This window comes from Hyla sarda, chromosome 6, assembly GCF_029499605.1.
Source record: "Hyla sarda isolate aHylSar1 chromosome 6, aHylSar1.hap1, whole genome shotgun sequence".
NCBI classification, from domain to species: Eukaryota; Metazoa; Chordata; class Amphibia; order Anura; family Hylidae; genus Hyla; species Hyla sarda.
This window is the reverse complement of record NC_079194.1, coordinates 246,241,891-246,265,121: the sequence shown is the minus strand read 5'-3', so window position 1 is coordinate 246,265,121 and position 23,231 is coordinate 246,241,891. Positions and strand designations below refer to the sequence as shown.

The window sequence follows — 23,231 nt, the reverse complement described above, 5'->3', positions numbered from 1 at the left end:
TCCCAGCATGTGTCATTCAGGAATCCCCCCTCCCCCTTCACATATAGGGGGAGATTTATCAAAACCTGTGCAGAGGAAAACTTGCCCAGTTGCCCATAGCAACCAATCAGCTTGCTGCTTACATTTTTATTAAGGCCTGTGAAAAATGAAAGAAGCGATCTGATTGGTTGCTATGGGCAACTGGGCAAGTTTTCCTCTGCACAGGTTTTGATAAATCTCCCCCATAGAGATCATTCCCAGTATGAGATTTATTCTCCTGCAGTCCATACATCCCCAGCCCGTGCACCTTCTCATCCTCCCCTTCAGATAACACTTATCTTCTCTGTGAGGTCCTACTCTTGTGCAGACCTGCGTCCTTAGAATACAGAGCATGGGGAGGGGAGGAGCTGTGTACTCAGCTGGATGCGATAAGGGGGCGTGGCTTATTTATCCTCATGCAGACAGAGAGAGAGAGAAAAAAAAAAGATGTGACATCTTGTCCACAACAGACTCAGAACTGTGGACAACAGTAAAAGAAAACCCTCTGAACTACAGAACTTCCTGCCCAACTAACAGGTAAGAAAAACACACACATGCTGCCAAAACATATAACACATGTATATTGCAAAAAAACTAAACTTACAAAGAAGATGCCATATAGTCCAAAACATTTACCACCGGAGTACCCCTTTAAACTTCATCCATACAGATCTAGGCAAGGGTCTCAGAAAAAGGAAATTCTGGCATTTAGAGCAGATGTAGAAGAACTCACTGGGCATATAAGGGTATCCAAACCCTTTTTGTTGTTATTAGGATGTGAAACAAAGTGCTGGCTAGACTTCCTCGAAAAGAACTGTGGTTGCTGCACATTTGTAAAAGGGCGTTCCCAGGGCAAAATAGCAGTTTCAGCAGATTTTGGGGACTTCATGGACCCTGACACATGGACATAAATCTATGATACAATGCAGAGACCTGTCCGAAAGCAGAAGTTCTCTCCTGTAGTTTGGCCCTGAGCTGAACTCCCCATTTTTACAGCCACCTCCTAATAAATCCTTCCTCTAAACACTCTAGCGGCAGTGCTGGAATTCATTAGTAGTGTTGCTCTCGAATATTCGCAATGCAAATTTTATTCGCGAATATCGCATATTCGCGAATTCGCGAATATTCGCGAATATAGCACTATATATTCGTAATTACGAATATTCTTTTTTTTTTCACAGTACACATCACAGTGATCATCCCTCTCTGCTTCCAGCTTGTGTGATGTAAAGAAGGCTCTAATACTACTGTGTGAGACTGGCGTACGAATTTTCGCATATGTGAAAATTTGCATATGCTAATTTTACGCGAATATATGACGAATATTCGTCCATATATTCGCGAAATATCTCGAATTTGAATATGGCCTTTGCCGCTCAACACTATTCATTAGAAGGTCTTGCCTTACTCTAGGCTCATCATTCTTTTAACTAATTGTCTGTTCCTATCATCAAGCTTCTATGTGTAAACCAAAAAATGTCCTGCACATGCAGAATACTCACCAGACTGTGCAAGTTGTATTATCATTAGATGGCATAATAGATCCTATGATATATTTGTTGTCATAGTCATCATAACAGTCACAAGCCGGCACACATTTCCTTGTCTCTTCATCGTAGTACGGAGCTTCTGTAGGACAACTAGGATAACATCCTATGCAGATGGAAAATAGACAAATTCAGCAGTCGAAATATACATTTTGTATCACAGACAATGTCATCTGTTATGGGTATATTTTTATTATAAGTGTATTTTATACAATTTGTTTAGCAATAGTACAGTTTTTAGCGCAAACAATTGCCAAGGCATGTTATTGTTTTACCACAGCTGGAGAATGGCAGGTTACAGATGTCAGATTGATAGTATAAAAGTATAGCTGACAATTATCTTTACATGCAACTTCTGCATATTAAAAGTGCTTAAGTAAATATTGTATGATTCAGTAGGGGAAGTATTTCTTCATGTCTTATGTTCCTGGTGACATACTACAGAGGAAGCAGGTCAAGAATACCCCCAAAATCTCCACACTATGGTTGATCAACTATCACCATATCTTTATTCTGTAATATGTCTGGAAGTCTTTATGGTTAAAGGGGTATTCCAGGCAAAAACATTTTATCCCCTATCCAAAGGATAGGGGATAAGATGTCTGATTGCAGGGGGCCCGCTGCTAACCCTCCCTGCAGCACCCACATTCTATGCAGGTGCTGAATCTCCATTTTCGGAAACCTCCGGGTTTCCGGGACTGGGGACGTGACGTCACGCCATGCCCCCTCCATTCATGTCTATGGGAGGGGGCGTGACAGCCGTCACGCCCCCTCCCATAGACATGAATGGAGGGGGCGTGGCGTGACGTAACATCCCCAGTCCCGGAAACCCAGAGGTTTCTGGAGATTCAGCACCCGCATAGAATGCGGTTGCTGAAGGGTGATCGCGAGGGGTCTCAGCAGCGGGCTCCCCGCGATCAGACATCTTATTCCCTATCCAAAGGATAAAATGCTTTTGCCTGGAATACCCCTTTAAAGACCATTGGGGGAAAGTTATCAAATTGTTTACACTGATTTTTTTTGTCTGAATTTGTTGCATAAACTGTCGTAGCTGTTCCAGAACAACTTTTTATTTAGTGCGTTTTAGAACCATAACGTGCTGTGGACTGCTTTAGAAGAGCTTTTGCAGTGGTTAGTGATTTAACAAGTGCAACTTTTTGCAAAAAAGTCGCAAATTTGTCGCACATGGCTTCTTTTACACACAAACTCAGACTAACTCCCACCAGCCCTATAAAAGGATCTAAACAGAATTATGAAGTGCCTTGCAACATTTGATGAAGTTGTCCCATGCAGGTCAAAATCACTGCAACATTGGTGTTCTAAATCCCTTTTATGTGGACTTTACATTACCAATTACACCAAAATAGCCACTGTCATATTTAACCATGTAAATACTATCATAAATACCAAATAAATTTTCAACTCATATTTAGGTCAATTTCTCACCTTCTAAGCCAGCAAGATTGTGGTAACAGACTCCATTTGGGTTCCTGCAGGTTTTCATACAATGAGCACCGCAGGCTTTGTAGTGCCACTCACAGTGCCCTTCTTGGTTGTAGAAATCACAGAACAGTGCTGTTTTGAGAATGATATTGAAAATCATTAACAACAGGAAGCAGGTGGCCACTTATGGTATGGCACCATCACTCACATCTGCCTTACTGACACCTTAAGGGGATAGTACTTGATGTAAATGGTATAACAAATGTATTACAAATAAGAAAACCAAGAGATTGGCTAAAAAGGGGGGACAGCAGAAAGTAATTAAATTAATAAGTATCTATCACATCAAACTTTAAGCCAACAGGCTTCACGACTGTATGGTGGCTTCACGACTCTCCTCCCAACAGATTATGTCTAGGATCTCTCCCTAGATAGCTGATGGATGTGTATGGACAGTTTTCAGGATTAAAGGGGTACTCTGGTGGAAAACATTTTTTTTTTAAAATGAACTGGTGCCAGAAAGTTAAACAGATTTGTAAATTACTTCTATTACAAAATCTTAATTATTTCGGTACTTTTTAGCAGCTGTCTACTACAGAGGAAAATCGTTATTTTTTTAATTACTTTTTTGTGTTGTCCACAGTGCTCTCTGCTGACACCTGATGGTCATATCAGGAACTGTCCAGAGCAGGAGAAAATCCCCATAGCAAACCTATGCTGCTCTGAAAAGTTCCTGACACAGACAGAGGTGTCAGCAGAGAGCACTGTGGACAACACAAAAAAGAAATTCAAAAAGTAAAGAATTTCCTCTGTAGCATACAGCTGCTAAAAAGAACTAAAAAGATTAAGATTTTTTAATAGAAGTCATTTACAAATCTGTTTACCTTTCTGGCACCAGTTCATTTGAAAAAAAAGTTTTCCACCGGAGTACCCCTTTAAGGCTGGAGTGAAGCATATCTTGAAACCTCTTCAAAGGCATTAAGACAGTCAGTCCCATGCCTTATTATTTTTAACTTTTATCATTATTATTATTAAAGGAACAGTCTCAGGAGGACCTTTTTTGTAATGAAAGCAACCCAGCAATCAGCTGACCCCCAATTATTTGGATTCTAAAGCCAGTCGCTGTAGGGAGCATAAATGTAAAAGTAAAGACGTAAGAACATATTTTAGGCTCGTTATCTTCTACATGTCCTAATAGCACAAATTGGAAATGGTTGTTCTATTAAGAAAATCTGTTAATTCTAATGAACTTTAATCTTTGCAGGTGACCTACAAAAGGGAGAGATAAAACTCACGGCACAATGTTGGGGTTCTCCAGCTTGTACAAATTCCAGCATCACTACAAGCTTGGGCATATGATGCCACTGCAGTACAGAAGCACTCACAATCTCCACCAGTGTCACAAGCGCAAGCATCACTGACACAAGCGTCATAATACTTCACAGGATCCACCTAAAACAAAGAAAATGATGGAAGGGAAAGAGGAAGAGGCTCTTATGAAATGTTTTAATAGTGGACACGACCTCATCCCGTCAACAAAAAATCAAGAATTCTTTCACAAATAAGGAGTAAGATATCTCATAATGGCGACTACATTTTGGTTTAAAGTTTATGTTTTATCTGTTTTTTTCTATTTTGTAGGAGGCTGTAGCTAAGACTTTTGTTACTTTTAGTATAGAAGGTGTCATTTTTATATTTTACAAGAGGCAAGTGCATTTTTCTGTCCAGTTAGGACCCCTGTCATGTTGATCATACGGCAATGGATATTTGGCTTCAGAAGAATCCGTCTCACGGCGCTGATCAACTAAAAAAGGTAGATTGACTAAAAGAGGATTTATTGATCAAAATGCAACGCGTTTCGCTGCGCATGCGCAGCGAAACGCATTGCATTCTGGTCAATAAATCCTCTTTTAGTCAATCTACCTGTTTGGTCGATCAGCGCCGTGAGAAGGATTATTCTGAAGCCAAATATCCATTGCCGTATATATCCCGGAGGGCAGCAGACGACCTACTTTATACACCTTTTCCATTGTTGTGTATGGGACTTCACAACCACCCAGGGTGAGCAGTTAATTTATATGTCCATCTCACTCTTTGGGTCTAAACAATATTATTCTATGGAGCGCTTACTTCCTTATCTCTAATGTTGATCATGCGGTCTACCTGGGAATAATGTTATTGGGAAAGACTAATATAAAGCTTTTTAGTGGACTCTAAAGACAAATATTTTTACAGTTTTACATACCCTTTGTTACTATTCAATTGTTTTTTATCGAAAAAATTTACTTCTGAAAGACTTACCAGAGCATGACATGAACTAAATGTGGAGCTAGTGATGATGCTACATTGTCTTTGTGCCCAGGATTTCCTGTAGGGGTTCAGGGAACAAGGATCCTTGAGTGTAGCTGCATCTAGGCAGCTTGGAGATAGCTTCCAGCTGTTTCCAAACTCAACCACGCTTCCTACCACTGACAGACTTCTAGTGGTGAAATCATTTACTGCATTCCCATCATAGTTACCACACAATCCGCACACTGCACCCTATGGAAAATACAAGTGATGTCATGAATCTCCAACAACTGAAATCATTTTATTATGATACCTACATTTGTCATTATGTCTCTGGTTTTGCAAAGTAAGAGGGTGGAGTCTCATCACTGCAGTTCACCTAATGAGATTACCTGATGATTTATTCACCTGACTGAACTCCAGCAGCCAGCAGCCTCAATTGCCAAAACGCATAACTGGGTTTGGTTCAGTTCACATTAGGGGAAGTATCAATGTGTTTTCTTATTTAAAGTGTGTATTTAACCGGTTGCCATCTAAGGACAAGCCGGCTCGTTCTGAGACAGCAAGCGGTGTATGGCACGGGCTCCTTACTCGAGCCTGCACCATACTGGATGGCCCCCAGCTTATTCTTGTAGCTATGGGCCGCAGTTAAAGGAAAACGGTCACATGTTCACCCGCACTATAACCTGATACACCAGGTTATATTGCGAGTGAACAGGAGACCGATGTGGGGTCTTGGACTGCTATACCTACCTGCAGTCAGAAACCCTGATTCTCCAAATGTCCCCCTCTTTCAGCGCTGACGTGCGCTCTGGAGGCGGGCCCGCCAGCTGGATTTAAACATTCCTAAGCGCTGGTCCCGTGAGCGCTCGTGCTTCCATATTAAAAGTTTGAATCACCCCTCTTTTCCCAAATTCCATATAAAGAATATGTAAATATAATAAAAATAAACATATGTGGTACTGCCGCATGCATAAATGTCAAACTATAAAAATATAATGTTAATTAAATCGCACAGTCAATGGCGTACACGTAAAAAAAAAAATTATATGTATAAAAAGAGACAAAACAAAAATGGTACTGATAAAAAACTTCAGATCACGGCGCCAAAAATTAGCCCTCAAACATCCCTGTATATGGAAAAATAAAAAAAATGTATAGGGTCAGAAGATGACAATTTTACACATACTAATTTTGGTGCATGTAATTTTTTTAAGTAGTAAAATAAAATAAAACCTATATAAATTAGGTATTCTTGTAACCGTATGGACCTACAGAATAAAGAGATGGTGTCATGTTTACTGAAAAGTGTACTGCATAGAATAGGAAGCCCCCAAAAGTTACAAAATGTATGCGTTTTTTTTTCCAATTTTGCCCCGCAAATATTTTTTTCTGGTTTCGCCGTAAATTTTGTGGTGAAATGATTGATGTCAATATAAAGTACAATTGGTGGCGCAAAAAAAAAAAAAAAAGTCTTCATATCAGTCTGTATGTGCAAAATTAAAAGCATTATGATTTTTAGAAGGTGATGAGGAAAAAAACAAAAGTGAAAAAACTGAAAAACCCTGCGTCCTTAAGGGGTCAAATGGGCACTTTCAGATCCAAAAACTTTTTATATGTTGTTAAAGATGAAAAATGTAATACCTGTTGTAATATGTTTTTTTTTTTTGAGTTTCATGGATTTCTATCTTTAGTCTAGATAATAATGGGGATGCACCTACATTTATTCAGAACCCTGCGATAATTGTATTTTCCTTGGTTTCTTCTTTGTCACCTGTTTCATTCTGACTGTTTTGTTAAACAACATATAATTTTGTCTAAATGCATATGTTGGGGATTCACCCATTCAAATGTCTTTTTGTATTATGTTACTAAAAAATAATAAAAAGGCTCCTGAAAATCCACCACTAGGGGTCCCCATACCTACTGGGACTCTAACCAGTTCTGCAGCAGCATCAGCTTTTCCGTGAGTCGTGGACAAAAGATGACTCATGGACAAGGCTACATGAGCAGACACATCGATCACCTCCCACCACCACAAAGGGGGACACGCTGCCTTCCCCTGAGTGGATTTTTTAACACTGTGAGGTATTTTATAACAAATATATAAGATAGAGACATAACAATTATATTTACATGATCAAGATTAGGTACTGAGTAACATATCATTTTTTTTATTTGTTGTGGGATCTGCCATGAAGCGAAAGGGATTTGACCTATAATCCCGATTGAGAGATTTTACGAACATCTAAAGTCGTCAGGTCATGTTCACACGTTGAATCTAGAGATGAGCGAATTTACAGTAAATTCGATTTGTCACAAACTTCTCGGCTCGGCAGTTGATGACTTTTCCTGCATAAATTAGTTCAGCTTTCAGGTGCTCCTGTGGGATGGAAAAGGTGGATACATTCCTAGGAAAATCTTTCCTAGTACTGTATCCACCTTTTCCAGCCCTCCGGAGCACCTGAAAGCTGAACTAATTTATGCAGGATAAGTCATCAACTGCCGAGCCGAGAAGTTCGTGAAGAATCGAATTTACTGTAAATTCACTCATCTCTAGTTGCATCTTTTTTTTTTTTTTTTTACCTTTTTTGCTGTGTTTTTCCTGCAATGTTCGAAAATGCCAATATTAATTACTAATTATTAATATTAATGAATTTATATTAAAAATTATTAACTTATAATTTGGGGAGAAAACCAGCAAAAACACAACACGTGAACTTGTGAACTTAGTCTCAGTAGAAATTGTATAACCTCTAGAAATCCTGATCCCGAAGAGATAGCAGCAGCAGCATACAGATCTGATGGGGGGGGGGGGGGGGGGCGCTTTGTGAGCAGCCAGAAGAGATCTGATAGGTGATGATGACATCATATAGTTCAGGGGAAGTCAGCTGACCTAAGGACAGACCACTTGCTCTGACACTGTGATTTTTTGTGGGTCTGACTGCTGATCACATGACCCAGGTACAGCAATGAAATGTGTGGCTGCAGCTGTGGTGGAATAAAACAGATGGACAGATGGCACTGTAGGACTAATGACCGAAAGTTTGAATAAAATGGGTGGGAAAAAACTGGAGTTCTTCTTTTAGTCTGACATGCTGCTTTTACATTTTACAATGGTCTTGTGAAATACCTGAAAAGTTGGTTCCAACTTGACAAAAATGGTGGTCTTTGTATCCCATATTAAAACCAATCCATTGAGGGCTTCAATGACCATGTAGATGCCCATCTGCCGCACCTTGTATGGGACATACACTCCAACATCAAGCTTTACAACCTCAAATTTCTCATTGCTCAATATAAGTTGATAATTCTAAAGAAACAAGAAATAAGGTTACAGAAGACATTTTAACTTCAACCCAGTTATCTTGCACCTAAAATGAATTCCACAAGATGTGACCAACTCAATGTATAAAAGTGTCACTTACGCCAAGGAAGACCTTGATGGATTTGGAGCAGGTAGTACCTGTGGATCCACATGGCACATTCTCAGTGATAATACGGAATGTTCCATTGGAGGGGTCACTGCTACAGTAGTCCTGGATTATTAATAAAAGAAAAGTCAGTCATAAGTACCATATTATGAGATGGACTATTTTGCATATATATAGCATTTAGGGATTATTTACTTGAGCCAATGTGTATCCACAGTCTCCACTAAAGCTGTATCTCTTGGTGTCAAAGGTGATGTAGTTACCATCGCCATATACAGTGCAGGTTCCCATACATTGCTCACTAGTGCATTGCCAGTTTCTGTTTACACAAGTACTGCAGGGAAACATAGTAAGTGGCATTAGAACTATATTAAGCATCAACTTGAAACAAGAAATATAGAAGTCATGTACTGTAGATAGTAAATTGTATGCGTGTTATCAATTGTGTACTTATCAATGGCATACACAGAGTGGAGAGAAAATAAAATAGGTGCCCCTGCTGGTACTGAATCGTACTAAAAGTCTGAGACAAGAGGGTGTTGCTAAATATTGGGACATGGTTATAACGAAAAAACTGTTATACATAATGTATCTGGTATCAAGGCATCATTGGATGACCAGGTGGTACCTCTCTAGGTTCCGCTGGGGACCCCCGCAAAATAGCATGCGGCACCCGCTTGTTTCTGCTCCGGAAGCGCTGGAGGGTCTGGGTCCCGACCCCCGGAACGGAAGTCTGTGGCATCACGACTCCGCCCCCGTGGGACATCACGCCCCATCCCCTCAATGCAAGTCTATGGGAGGGGGCGTGACGGCCGTGCCTCATGCTATATTGTGGGGGTCCTCAGTGGCGGGACCCCCGCTATCAGACATCTTATCCCCTATCCAAATGATAGGGGATAAGATGTCTAGGGGTGGAGTACCCCTTTAAGAATTACAGGAAATGTTATAGAAACCACAAAAAGAAAAGCTTCTTAATATATAAAACAGACAGTAAAGAGTTACATTGTCAATGTCATTGTCAAGACTTACTATCCAAAATATATAAAAGGTCAATGCCATTATTCACATTGAGAAAGATGTGTACATGTATTAAGAGATTGGCTGTAAATGTTGCAAAAATGATATAGTGTTATAGCAGAGATTCTGGCTTGGCATATAATCCCCAGTCATGTTTCAAGGCTCTTTGAGAGTCAAACATTTATTTAAGGAAATTCTACCTCCAATATGTGGCAGTGAGAAGCAAACTCTTATCTGGAGGAGAGCTACTTTGCATATATTTCCCATAAAGTACTGCCTGGCTTATAAGAATTTGTTGACCTGTTTAGTGGTCTCATCAAAAAAAACACAGTACCCCCTCAGTCCCTCAATTTTATCAGTTTACTTCAACATAACTAATATATGCTTTACTTCAGCATAACTAATCTATGGAGAAAATCATATTAACATTTGCTTTCCTAACATTTTCATGAAAGGTTAGAAGCACTCACCAGGTGTTGCAGAGCACTTTAATATTTGAGCCTGGAGTGTAGACTTTATTGTTGTGTATACATGGACACTCCTCTTCTGTTACACATCTTCCATTTCCATCAGATATAAGTCCATAAGGACAAACACAGCCAGATATACACTGTGTGCTGTACTGTAAAAGACATGCAGAAGAAATAAGGTAAAATTATATTTATAGTCACAAGTAAAATTTAGCTGTACATCAAACTTTAAAGATCCTACTGTTTCCCAACTCTACATGAAACAGCAAAAATGTCATAATAGTACAAGCAGACAAATGAGAAAAATGTCCAGCGCTGACTCTTGAATAAGGAACTTCTTTATTGAATAAAACATCATGGTTGCCATGGGATACAGCAAGGGATCATGTAGTGTGACACGTTTCGGCCCGTAGGGCCGAAACGCGACACGCTACATGAACCCTTGCTGTATCCCATGGCAAACCATGATGTTTTAATCAATAAAGAAGTTCCTTGTTCAAGAGTCAGCGCTGGATATTTTTCTCTTTTGTCTGCTGTTCACGTGGATTTGTCCAAATCCAGTCCGGGCGCACGCAACAGGAGCGAGCTGGTATCCCTTGTTCTTTGGATAATAGTACAAGCTAGCAGAGAGAAGAAGAGCATTCAAGCTGAACTGTTATGGGTATTTACCATCTACTGTACAAACAATTTTTTGAGTATCTATGAGTGATCCTTAGGCCATCCATGTAGACATAAGAAAAGGAGATTTGCAAATGGAAATATTATACTTCATCAAGTGTTGATTCTAAAGTAAGCATTCAAGGGGAAAAAAATGTCTGCAGCATGGTGCTTCTTTAGTGACACCTTGGGGTGCTTAAAGGGGTTATCCAGGAAAAAAACTTTTTTTTATATATCAACTGGCTCCAGAAAGTTAAACAGATTTGTAAATTGCTTCTATTAAAAAATCTTAATCCTTTCAGTACTTATGAGCTTCTGAAGTTAAGGTTATTCTTTTCTGTCTAAGTACTCTCTGATGAAACATGTCTCGGGAACCGTCCAGTTATGAAGAGGTTTGCTATGGGGATTTGCTTCTAAACTGGGCGGTTCCCGAGACACGTGTCATCAGAGAGCACTTAGGCAGAAATGAACAACCTTAACTTCAGAAGCTCATAAGAACTGAAAGGATTAAAAAATTTTAATAGAAGTAATTTTCAAATCTGTTTAACTTTCTGGAGCCAGTTGATATATAAAAATAGTTTTTTCCTGGAATACCCCTTTAAATAGTATCAACCACTAAAAAAACTATAGTTGTATTTATTTTTCACCAGCACAGAATTGAAGAACATACTCACATTAACCTTTTTACTGACAAAATGTGTGGCAAAGATAAAGATTAATTGCACAAAAAACAACATAGGCACAAGAAAAGTACCACTATGGGCATCACAACTACAATTATTCTAACTATGTCCACAATCAAAAGTACCACCAGTTCATACGTGATCACCAATCCAACTACAAGTCTCACAACAAAAGTTCATAGTTGACAACAGAACAACAAAACTACTACAACTATGTCAATTACAAACAAAAGATAGAAAATAAACAAATAAAAACAGGCAGTTTAGACTACAACAAAAAACTGTTATTTCAGGCACAACTGCACAAAAGTGTATGATAACATTATATATGACTTCCACAAACTAACTCAGACCTACCCTCTACCCTATCATCACCTAATAGTCATCAAGACTATACAAATACTAATGGAAGAAAAAACATTCCATCAACATCATCTACAATAAAAGTAAAGGTTCATACTGTATATGATCCCTGCTTAACTATATCATTACATACAAGAATGGAATAAACGCAGCCACTTTGTAATCAGTTTTTCGTTGCATTTTATATAATTCATGGGTAAAAAACAACATTTTTCTATTGGTTTTATGTAAAAAAAAAAAGTTAACACTTTCTTTTCCTGCAGCTTGCATATATTCAATCACATTGTAAGATGCTCATTGCCACTTGCCAGTGGCAATTCTATCGGACAGACTCTATATGTACAATACAATTCCTATAAATTACCCACCTATACAGTTATGCTACCAAGCAATATGAAAATCCTATAAAAACATGGTAGACTTAGGTGCCACAAAATTACATTAAATCTTTATTTAATACATATGAAACAAAGACATGCCTTAAAAAACTTCATTAAATATAGGAATGCACAAAGAACAGCAAGGAGGATCACACAAAGTAGTTCATGTTAGAATCCCAGTAAACAACCAAAAAAAGTTTTGAGCTGCAGCAAATAAATAAATTTGTATAAGGGAGATTAAAAAGTGTATGTATCAAAATTATATAAGGATTAAGGTGCTAATACAATAGATACAAAAACAAATAAAGGAAATGGAGTAAAAAAGTAGCAGCTACAATAAATATTGCACATAAAGAAAAAAAGTGTCCTCCAATTCCCTGCATAAATAAAGCTACATATACAGCACATTCCGTGGACCTTAAAAAGTATAGAGCCCACACATTAAAGCGTACCTCTCATCAAAAAAACTTTTGATATATTATAGATTAATGTATGCAGAATAATTTTACAATTGCATGTTATTAAAAAAATATGCTTCTTTCTATTTAATTTTCCACTTTGAAGAAATTACCACTAGGGGTCTCCCTACCAGTCCTGGCAGCAAGCATTTCAGACTCATGCTGGAGTCCTAAACACTACGAGCTGCCAGGCTGCTTTGTTCACAAAGGAGAACACTCAGAGTTACCAGCCTGCTTTGTTCACAGCCTGTTTGGCTGTGAACAAAGCAGGCTGGCAGCTCTGAGTATTTAGGACTCCAGCATGAGTCAGAAATGCTTGCTGACAGGACTGATCGGGAAAAATACAATAGAAAGAAGCATATTTTTCATTAACATGCTATTGGAAAGTTATTCAACATTCATTAATCTAAAATATATCAAAAGTTTATTTGATGAGAGGTACCCTTTAAGCTTAATAGCCCACCGGGACCCAATGAATTACCTGTGGCTGATACTTATCACCTCCCTAATCTGCGTTTCGCATTCGCTGGGTCACAACCAGTTCTCAAAGTACTAGAAGCAGAACTAAATACATAGGACTTTCTTGTTTACTCCCACAACTAAAACAATTGTAGCCAACAGGATGGAATCACATATTGGTTGCAATTGTTGATGACATTTTTGGGGCCAAACACAAGAATGGATACCAAAGACAATCAAGGTTATAGTAGGATAGGTTTCCACAAAGGTTAGTTTTCAGTTTGTTTTTTTTTTGTTTTTTTTAAACTGCATTAACCTGTGAGGAAACCTAGGCTTAGACATACCTGATTTTAATGACTGCACAACAGCCAAGTCAAGTCAATAAGGGATTGAGGTTTTTACAGCAATTTAAATTTTAGATTGTTTAGCACATTATTATTTAAAATAAAAATAACTTACACACTGCATGTCTAAAGTCTGACAACTTTTCTGACATTCTACCCCCGTAGTGCTTGCTGTCTTGTTTCTACAGTCAAAGTATACCTGAGGAGCAGTACACACTATAACACATAAAAAATATATATATTAGTTTGTGAAAAACAGCCAACAATTGTAAGAATAGAAACTGGATTTTAATACATATTAATTTTTAATTAAAGGTTATTAGATCCAAATCTAGGACCTTAACAAGTAGATATGAGTAATAGCTTGAGTTGGTTGGGAGCCTCCTTTGATGATTTATGCTCTGCACATTTTCCCTGCAAGTCTATGTCCTGAGAGTCTATACTGCTAAGTGGCAATACAGTAAGGTTATGTTCACACATGTGTTTATAGCCTTATGAACTTCAATCGGACTCCGCAGTTCCCATCAAACTGCAGAATTTACACATCATTAGTGTGGCCCTCTACTTCTTTAACCCCTTCATGATCAAACATGTTTTGGGCTTTCATGACAAAAATAGGAATTCACATTTTGGAACGCTGCCTTCGAATAGTTTCTTTTTTATTTTTAGTTAGACACATTGGGCTTTCTAAGTGTTTAAAGGGGTATTCCAGGCCAAAACTTTTTTTTATATATCAACTGGCTCCGGAAAGTTAAACAGATTTGTAAATTACTTCTATTAAAAAATCTTAATCCTTCCAATAGTTATTAGCTTCTGAAGTTGAGTTGTTGTTTTCTGTCTAACTGCTCTCTGATGACTCACGTCCCAGGAGCTGTGCAGTTCCTATGGGGATATTCTCCCATCACGCACAGCTCCCGGGACGTGACATTATCATTGAGCAGTTAGACAGAAAACTTCAGAAGCTAATAACTATTGGAAGGATTAAGATTTTTTAATAGAAGTAATTTACAAATCTGTTTAACTTTCCGGAGCCAGTTGATATATATAAAAAAAGGTTTTGCCTGGAATACCCCTTTATCATTAGAACAGATATCAAGTCATTTTGAATTTTTTATAGGGAAAAAAAGATCAAATACAATTTTTCCAGATGTTTTAATGCAGTCTATTAATTTAATAATATTTACCCCAAAAATTAATTGTCTACTTCTCCTGTCTAAAGTGATGCCAAATATGTGTACATTGTACAATGTATAACATCATTATAGCTCCAATAAAAAGGCCCTATATTAGCATTAAAAGCAACCTCTGTACATGGGTGATATTCACCAGGTAATGAACATTTTTAACAAAAGTGCAAAAGCAGGATCGGGAAAGAATAAACTGAATTTGTCAGCCGGGGATGATGATTTTATTTTTCACATAGTGTGCATCCTGCGTGACATGAAGGAAATCAATGCCTCAGCACCTTAAGCCCATGCAAAATGCGTTTGTATTGTGCAGTATGATGAAAATTGCTGCATGTGCAGTTCAACAACAAGAAGAAAAAACGTGGTCTCAAAAAGCAGGAGGTGCTCAACCCTAAATGCAGTTGTGTATTTATGTTGGGGGAGCAGATCCTGTGCTTGTGGTCCATTGCTAAGGGTGGTCCCCAGCATAAAAATGCATACAATGGGGGATGCCTGCAACAGACTACAAGTGCCACAATGGCATCCTACACCCAATGAAAAGTGTGAATGTGTAACATAGAATAATAAATACATTTTAATTTAGGTGCACTACTGTGGTAGATGTAAACAGTGACATATGGCTAACCCTAAAACAGATGTTAAAATTGAGGCATTAGCCAGTATATCCCTGTATGAAGGACATACCTGAGCCCGCACACCAACGCCAAGGTTTCTCAAGTGGCACAGAACCTAACACTAACCTACCTGTGCCGTATGGGTAATACCAGGGGCCAGTGGGCAATTACTGCAGCATTAGGTCCGACGCACTGGAGTGAACTGGGAGAAGGCTGTGAGTTGGACCTAATGCCGTTGTAATTGCCCACTGGCCCCTGGTATTGCCCATATGGCACAGGTAGGTTTAGTGTTAGGTCCCGTGCCACTTGAGAAACCTTGGCATTGGTGTGCGGGCTCAGGTATGTCCTTCATATAATGATATATTGGCTAATGTCTCAATTTTAACATCATTTTGATGGTTAGCCATATGTCATTGTTACATCTACCACAGTAGTGCACTTAAACTTATGCATTACTGCATGTGCAGTTGCAAAAGTTTATACTATCTCTGGGGGGGGGATTTATTTTTATTTTTTGTACTTTTTTGTTTTTATTAGTTTCTTATTGTAATATTTTATTTATTTATTTTAACATTTTTATCAGTACATTTTATTTTATTTTATTCATTTATTATGGGGGACAGGTTAGCCAGGAACCTGTGTTCTATGTATTCCCCGCTGTCCCATGTACAGATGATAACAAGGATCTAATGATAACAGCCCATTATATGACTATTACCAGGGATCTCTACAGGTAGGTATAGAAAGAAAAGACGCAGATGGCTTCTTCTCTGCATGCTCCTGGGTAATCATCTACTTTGAGGCATGTCACCAACGCTGTAGTTCAGCAATCCTTTAGGTCATTAACAAAAAAACAAAAAAATGTTGTGGATAAATTGAAAGGCAGCAAGAGTTTTTGTGATATTCATTCCCGTTACAGTAGAAGCCTAAGCTAAACTTCACTCTCACCTAATATAAAGGCAAGACCACCAAGCCCTGTCAAATTGTAAAAAGCAATGTTAATAGGATCCTTCTCTATACTGAAGTAGTGCCTGACAATCTACAATTGGGATTGAGTGCACATTCCTAATATATGGTATACCCCTAAAAAAAAGTAGGTTATGCACTTCTTGGCATAATGTATGAGTATTTTGATGGATTTTTTTTATAGTACATTTATTTTTTATTCCACTTTCAGCCTCTGGGACCCTATTTCATTCTGCTGTAGAATGAATATACATTCCTTCGACCTCTCTTTAACACTAAAGTCTTCTGTTTATTTTTCACTCTTTCTAGGAAACAAATGAGAATACACACCTGTTGTGTCTACTTTTCCAATGCAGTCTAATTTTCCAGAAGAGCAGGTGCTGAAAAATAATAAGTAAACATGAGTATGCAACAAGTCGTCTAAAGGACAATGCAGACCTAGAGGCTGGGATCACACGAACTGACCTTTATTTTGTTGCGTGGCAAATTTCCACAGTTTTGTGGGGTATTTTTGACTGCACCAACCGCAAACCAACAGATGAATATAAAAGAAGGAACACCCACGACAACCATATTGTGTATGTCATTTTGAATAGAGTTAGGCAAACTTACAGTAAATTGGCTAATAGCGAACCTTGTGGCTCGGCCATCGATTACTTTAGTCTGCATAAATTAGTTCAGCTTGCTCTGGTTGCCTGGAAAAGGTGGATACAGTCCTAGAAGACCTAACACTGTCATCCTGGACTTTTTCAGGCAACCAGAGAACTTGGAAAGCTGAACTAATTTATGCAGACTAAAATAATCAACGGCCGAGCCAATTTACTGTAAGTTCTCTCAACTTTAATTTTGAGCATAAAAAAATTACTGTAACCAAATTTCCAGCCTTTTAGCCTTGCAAATAAAATACTGCATGTACCAAACTGGTTACTAAAAAAAGACTTTCAGGGTGGCATAGGAGGACATTATGTCATCAAAGACCAACTGAATTGTACCATTAAAGGAGTCGTGTATTGTCTGAAAGACCAGTATCTATGTGCAATAATAGAATAACAGGATAACATTTGCCTTAGCAATACATATTATGGGGGGAGATTTATCAAAACCTGGCCAGAAGAAACATTGCTGAGTTGCCCATAGCAACCAATAAGATTGCTTCTTTCATTTTGCAGAGGCCTTGTTAAAAATGAAAGAAGCAATCTGATTGGTTGCTAAGGGTAACTGGGCAACTTTTCCTTTGCACAGGTTTTGATAAATCTCCTTCAAGCATTAATGCTAGTTTGGTGATGTTTTGGTACAATTTCTAACTTTGTCTATAGTGTCAGTTTTGTGTCCATTTCTGTAACCTTAATGGCACCATGTGGAGTATATAAGGATATACACCATTAAACTTATTTTCTCGAACACAGAATCAACAACTGTTCTTGATAGGTTTAGGACTCAAACTAGCTATGACCCAATATAACCCACCTAGGCATGGATGGACATTGATCCAGGAAGAAGTTGGCTAGTCTAGTGAAATACATGTATTTGTCCTAAGCCCTTGTTTAGTTGCCCACTGCCTGTGAGTAGTGATATAAGCCTCTAAGTAGTAAATACTTGGTCAGGCAGAGAAGGCAAAGTAATAATACCTCAGTCTCTATATATACAGCCAGACACTGCACAATCTTACAATTACAAGGGAATTGCAGCCCAGACTTAAAGGGTTACTCCGCTATCCAGCGTCCAGAATATTGAGTTCCAAACGCTGTGTGCGGGCTTCCCTGTTCATGCCTGCCCCCTCGTGACGTCACGCCCCATCATGTGACGTCACGTCCCGCCCCCTCAATGCAAGTCTATAGACTTTCATTGAGGAGGCAGGCCGTGATGTCACGAGAGGGCGGGCATGAACACGGAAGCCCGCACACCTTGTTTGGAACTCAATGTTCTGGATGCTGGAGAACAGAGTAACCCTTTAATGCCTAGCTGAATAGGCTCCTATTCTCGTGCCTAAGATCACCAATATTTTTTGGCTCTCATGTGCTGTATAGTCCCACTGGTGCCCAGCATACACAACTATGCACATGGTTCTCAGAGCCCAGTGTAACCTGTAATACTGACAGTGCTGTGTATCTTGATAACCAGGGTAAGAAGTGGTGGCAAATATGACAGCAGCCATTAGAATCCTTTTGACAGGTCCTGCAATTCTTATAATTTGCCGTGTGCTATCAACAGTGCATCCCTGTCCAGCAGAGATTTCCAATGTGCAACCATTAAAGCTGGCATTATAGAGCTAAAATTGATGTGAACAGGGAATCACTATTGAGTAGGGGTACCTGATAGCTCTGCAGAGCTGTTGATAGCATGCGGTCATATGGTGCTGCTGCCAGGACTCATATACCATGCCCTCTGTATGTAAATCACCACCCCCAGCATTCTCAGTACACACATATTGTAATGAATAATTATAATGATTCCCTAAATCATCAGACAAGCAGACAAAAACATAATATCCGGGAACCGGTATTGATAAACTGTAAACACCGCTAAACACATGTTTTCATATGCGGTACTTATTTAAAGCTCTGTCTATTTTCACTGCACTGGATATAATACTAGGTGCATGCCCCACTGGAAATCCAGCAGATCTGTGGTTGCCCCCTTGGTGTCTCATAAATCCTATATTTTTGCACAAGAATTTTTTCATGAAATATTCCACCCGTGCAGCTTAGTAAATCTCACCCAATATATTTGGAGAGTCTACAGGTCTTCTTTAACCTACACAATGGTACACAAAATTTTGGGTTGTGTTTGACCAGATACCATGTCTGAAGAAATAACAGCACGGAATGAGTACACCTTTTTGCATACACCAGGCTTAGTTACATTGCTTGTACTAAATATGCTACTGCCCACTGGTGTCACTTTTCTGCTGCCTGGGGACAAGATAAATGATGCAACAGACAAGGTGCATAAAGTAAAGGACCAGATGACATGATTTTAATGCAATCTATTGTAAAAATTAATACAACACTTCTTAACCTATGAAAGTAAATGTTAAGGGGGAAATTTATCAAACCTTGTGCAGATTCCAAATGTTGTTTTGAAAAAGGCCTTGGAAAAATGAAAGCTGGTATCTGATTGGTTTCTATGGACAACTGCACCACTGTTCCTCTGCACAAGTTGTGATAAATCTTCTCCTACATTTAAAGTAAATCTCACTCCTTTTCCCTATCTCTCCCTCCACTCCAAGTATAAAATTTAAGACCGAGCAAGCAACACTTAGGCCATGTTCACACGGACCGGTTGCCCGTGAGTTTTCCACCAGGGGTTTGAACCAAGGGGGATTTTCCGCAGTAGAATTTCCGCTCTGGAAAATCCACTGCAGTTCTAACCTGCAAATGGTAATTCACCAGTGTGAATGTACCCCTAGTAAGGTTTTTACTAACAAATTTGCCACACTACTGCTGCATGGGAACACAAGAAAAAGGGTTGTGCAGTAGTTCAAAAAGAGACATCTGCTTTTATTGTCAGAAAACAGCTTCATGCATGAATTGTGTTTGGTATTACAGAACACCGTAGCCGCAATAACTAGAATAAGGCAGAGCTGCAACAACGGATGCAGCCCAACAAGCAGAGCTTGTTTTACAAAAGCCTTTTATAAAGCTTAAATAACAGTTCACAGCATTGTGTTTTTTGTTATTTTTTTTTATTTAGTGATGATGTAATTTTGGGTAACACACCTTCATAGATTTCTTCATACATACCATCGAGCCAGCTGGAGAAATGCATAAGACTAAACTGCACTCAGAGGATGTCTTGTGCATCATGATAGCATTTTTACTTATTTAAAAAAAAAAAAAAGGCACTTACCATATAGCACCATTGTCATGAACTACTTCTCCAGGTGGCACTGCTGTACCCTTGTGGTAGCAAGAACAGGAAGATGGAAGAACACATCTACCACTGTCATCCAGGTAGGTTCCATTCTGACAAATACATCCATCAACCGGGACAAAGGCGATATCACAAGTAATGTCATGGCTACTGAGAGATCGGCAAGTGGGTTGACAGGTGCTTACTGAATAACTGTATGTCAAGGATGCAGGACAAGTGGTTGTATATGAACCTGGGGTATCAATAAAGACAATGTCACCAAATCTTTTAAGGATAATTCTAATAGGACAAAGAAAATGTATAGTGCTCTCCAATCTCTAAAGACTATATAACACAGCTCAACCTCTTCCTGATATCTGCCCCCTGAGGAAGCCATGTTGCGAAAAGTACGTAGGGGTTGGTGGTGCTGCAATCCAGATGGCATGCATGTTAGTTGGTGTTATTTATTGTATGTTCATTCATTTTTTTCATGCTTATGCTTTGTGGCTAGCCTAGCCTATATGTGGGATTATCCCTATGCTGCTATGGTTTATGCTTTCATGTGATTCTTTTCTCTCTGACACATCATGCATATTGTCTCCTTGACGCCATTTTATATGTAGATGTGACAGCATCTCCTCTTTTCTATGTCTGTATAATCTTAGTACTATCCTCTCTTATTTTCTCATGCAATTTGTCTGTTTTTATTACTGTATATACAAGATTATAAGCCGACCCGAATATAAGCCGAGGCCCCTAATTTCACCTCAAAAACCCAGGAAAAGTTATTGACTCGACTATAAGCCTAGGGTGGGAAATACATCATCTCCCCCATGTCATCATCCAGACCCCCGTCATTTTCACCCCCGTCATCATCACCCTGTCATCATCCCCCTCGTCATCATCACCCTGTCATCATCCCCCTCGTCATCATCCCCCCCCCTTCATCCTCACCGCCTGTCAATCCCTTCATCAGTGGTCTTCAACCTGTGGACCCCGGACTAGTGACGTTGCCTTGACGACGACGCACAGGGACGTTCATGCACAGGGATATCTGCTGCGCACGGACGTCCCTGTGCGTCGTCATCACGTCACTAGGCCAGGGCCGGCCCGGAGCGGAGAAGAGGGCCCCCCTGTGAAAATGGACAGCCCAGAACGACTAACCCTCCCCACCGGACGGTCCCTCCAGCATAGATGGCCCAGACCAGCTCACCCTTCCTTCCCACCGAGGGGAGGTGAGTAGAAAACTAAAGGGGGGGTCTGGATGATGACGAAGGCCGCAGTGGTCTTCAACCTGCGAACCTCCAGATGTTTCAAAACTACAACTCCCAGCATGCCCGGACAGCCTATGGCTGTCCGGGCATGCTGGGAGTTGTGGTTTTGCAACATCTGGAGGTCTGCAGGTTGAAGACCACTGAGAAGGAATTAACAGGCGGAGAGTTCACTCGAGTATAAGCCGAGGGGGGTATTTTCAGCAGGAAAAATTGTGCTGAAAAACTCAGCTTATACTCGAGTATATACGGTAATATTGTAAACAATAAAGCATTAATATCCTTTCTAATAGTGACTGGTGAACTGGTGAACTGTTGTAACAGGTAGCAGAAAGCTAGGCTGGAAATCCAGTAGATACTTTCAATCTCTCTATGATTTGTTTACAGCATGGATCTAAATGTGTGTTAAATCACAGTTATAAGTTTACTTTATGTAAAAAAGTTGTTCGTTCATTAAGCAGCTGTTTTTATAAAATGTTTTACTGAAATGGTAATGGAATTAATCATGTAAATATTGTATACTTGTCTTTATGTGATGTGTGGGGACAGCAGTTCACTTACTGCAGACACTTTGACGCCAGCCCTTTAGAATGATTCCCTTCAATGCACAGGCGTGCACGTAGGAGGACAGCGCGGCACACATGCACTCCTCACTCTTGGCACAGTTACATGAATCAAACATACAGTTCTAGAGAAAATATGAGAGAAATAAAAAAAGACTGTGAACAATACAGAACCTTTTCAATCTGCAGCATATAATCAATACACCATTTTCCTTATGTCGATTTAGTACTAATTATATTTTGTATGGTTCTCACGTCTTCATCATGCCAAGTGTAATGGCTGCTGCACAGTAAGATTACTCATGTCAAGCAGTCATTGCTAATCTTACTAGCAGGAGGCAGAACCCCCTTCCTGCATAAACATAGAAGCGGTAACTTAACACTAAAGCTGTGATAGGGAACCCTTAGGCTGGGTTCACACCACGTTTTGTTAACTACGGTTCCCGTATACGGCTGGGAGGAGGGGGCGGGGCTTAATCGCGGCTCCCGCACTCAGCCGTATTCCGGGACCTTATTTAATGCATGTCTATGAGCCGACCGGAGTGAGCCGCAGCCTCCGGCCGTTTTCGGCTTCGGCCGTATGCGGTTTCCCGACCGCAAGCAAAAACGCGGTCGACCACATTTTTGCCTGCGGTCAGGAAACCGCATATGGCCGAAAACGAAGCCGAATGGAGGCTGCGGTTCACTCCGGTCGGCTCATAGACATGCATTAAATACGGTTCCCGAATAAGGCTGAGTGCGGGCGCCGTGATTAAGCCACGCCCCCCTCCTCCCAGCCGTATACGGGAACCGTAGTTAACAAAACGTGGTGTGAACCCAGCCTTACAGAGGTGTGATGTGGCACTAAACAGTGCAAATATGACACTCAGTGGGCACTGCTGGCACTATCTGACTCTGTGTGGGCACACAATGATGCTATATGGGCACTGAGGGTGTCTATGCATCCAAAATAACTATCTAGTCACACTTATACAATACATTAGGTCTCGTTTAAATGGCTATTCCGCCCCTAGACATCATATCCCCTATCCATAGGATTGGGGATAAGATGTCTGATCGTGGGGGTCTCCCGTGATCTCGGCTGCGGCACCCCAGAAATCTGGTGCACAGAGCGAGCTTTGCTCTGTGCCGGATGACTGGTGATATGGGGTCAGGACCCCCGTGATCAGACATCTTATAAGGGATAAGATGACTAGGGGAGTACCCCTTTAAGGCT

At 39.8% G+C, this 23,231-nt stretch overlaps 1 protein-coding gene across 1 annotated transcript in view; it reads right to left on the bottom strand.

Moving 5' to 3' along the window:
- The window catches only part of LOC130277494 (uncharacterized), a 103,658-nt gene that overhangs the window by 40,938 nt on the left and 39,489 nt on the right, over positions 1 to 23,231 (bottom strand). Inside the window, exons 17-28 of the mRNA XM_056528169.1 lie at positions 22,014 to 22,140; positions 20,179 to 20,434; positions 16,660 to 16,709; positions 13,678 to 13,778; positions 10,219 to 10,370; positions 8,927 to 9,065; positions 8,726 to 8,836; positions 8,431 to 8,610; positions 5,310 to 5,549; positions 4,304 to 4,460; positions 3,012 to 3,140; positions 1,521 to 1,671 (exon numbers count right to left, since the gene is read on the bottom strand). Coding sequence (XP_056384144.1) covers positions 1,521 to 1,671; positions 3,012 to 3,140; positions 4,304 to 4,460; positions 5,310 to 5,549; positions 8,431 to 8,610; positions 8,726 to 8,836; positions 8,927 to 9,065; positions 10,219 to 10,370; positions 13,678 to 13,778; positions 16,660 to 16,709; positions 20,179 to 20,434; positions 22,014 to 22,140 — 1,793 coding nt within the window. The remainder of the gene's footprint in view (positions 1 to 1,520; positions 1,672 to 3,011; positions 3,141 to 4,303; positions 4,461 to 5,309; positions 5,550 to 8,430; positions 8,611 to 8,725; positions 8,837 to 8,926; positions 9,066 to 10,218; positions 10,371 to 13,677; positions 13,779 to 16,659; positions 16,710 to 20,178; positions 20,435 to 22,013; positions 22,141 to 23,231) is intronic.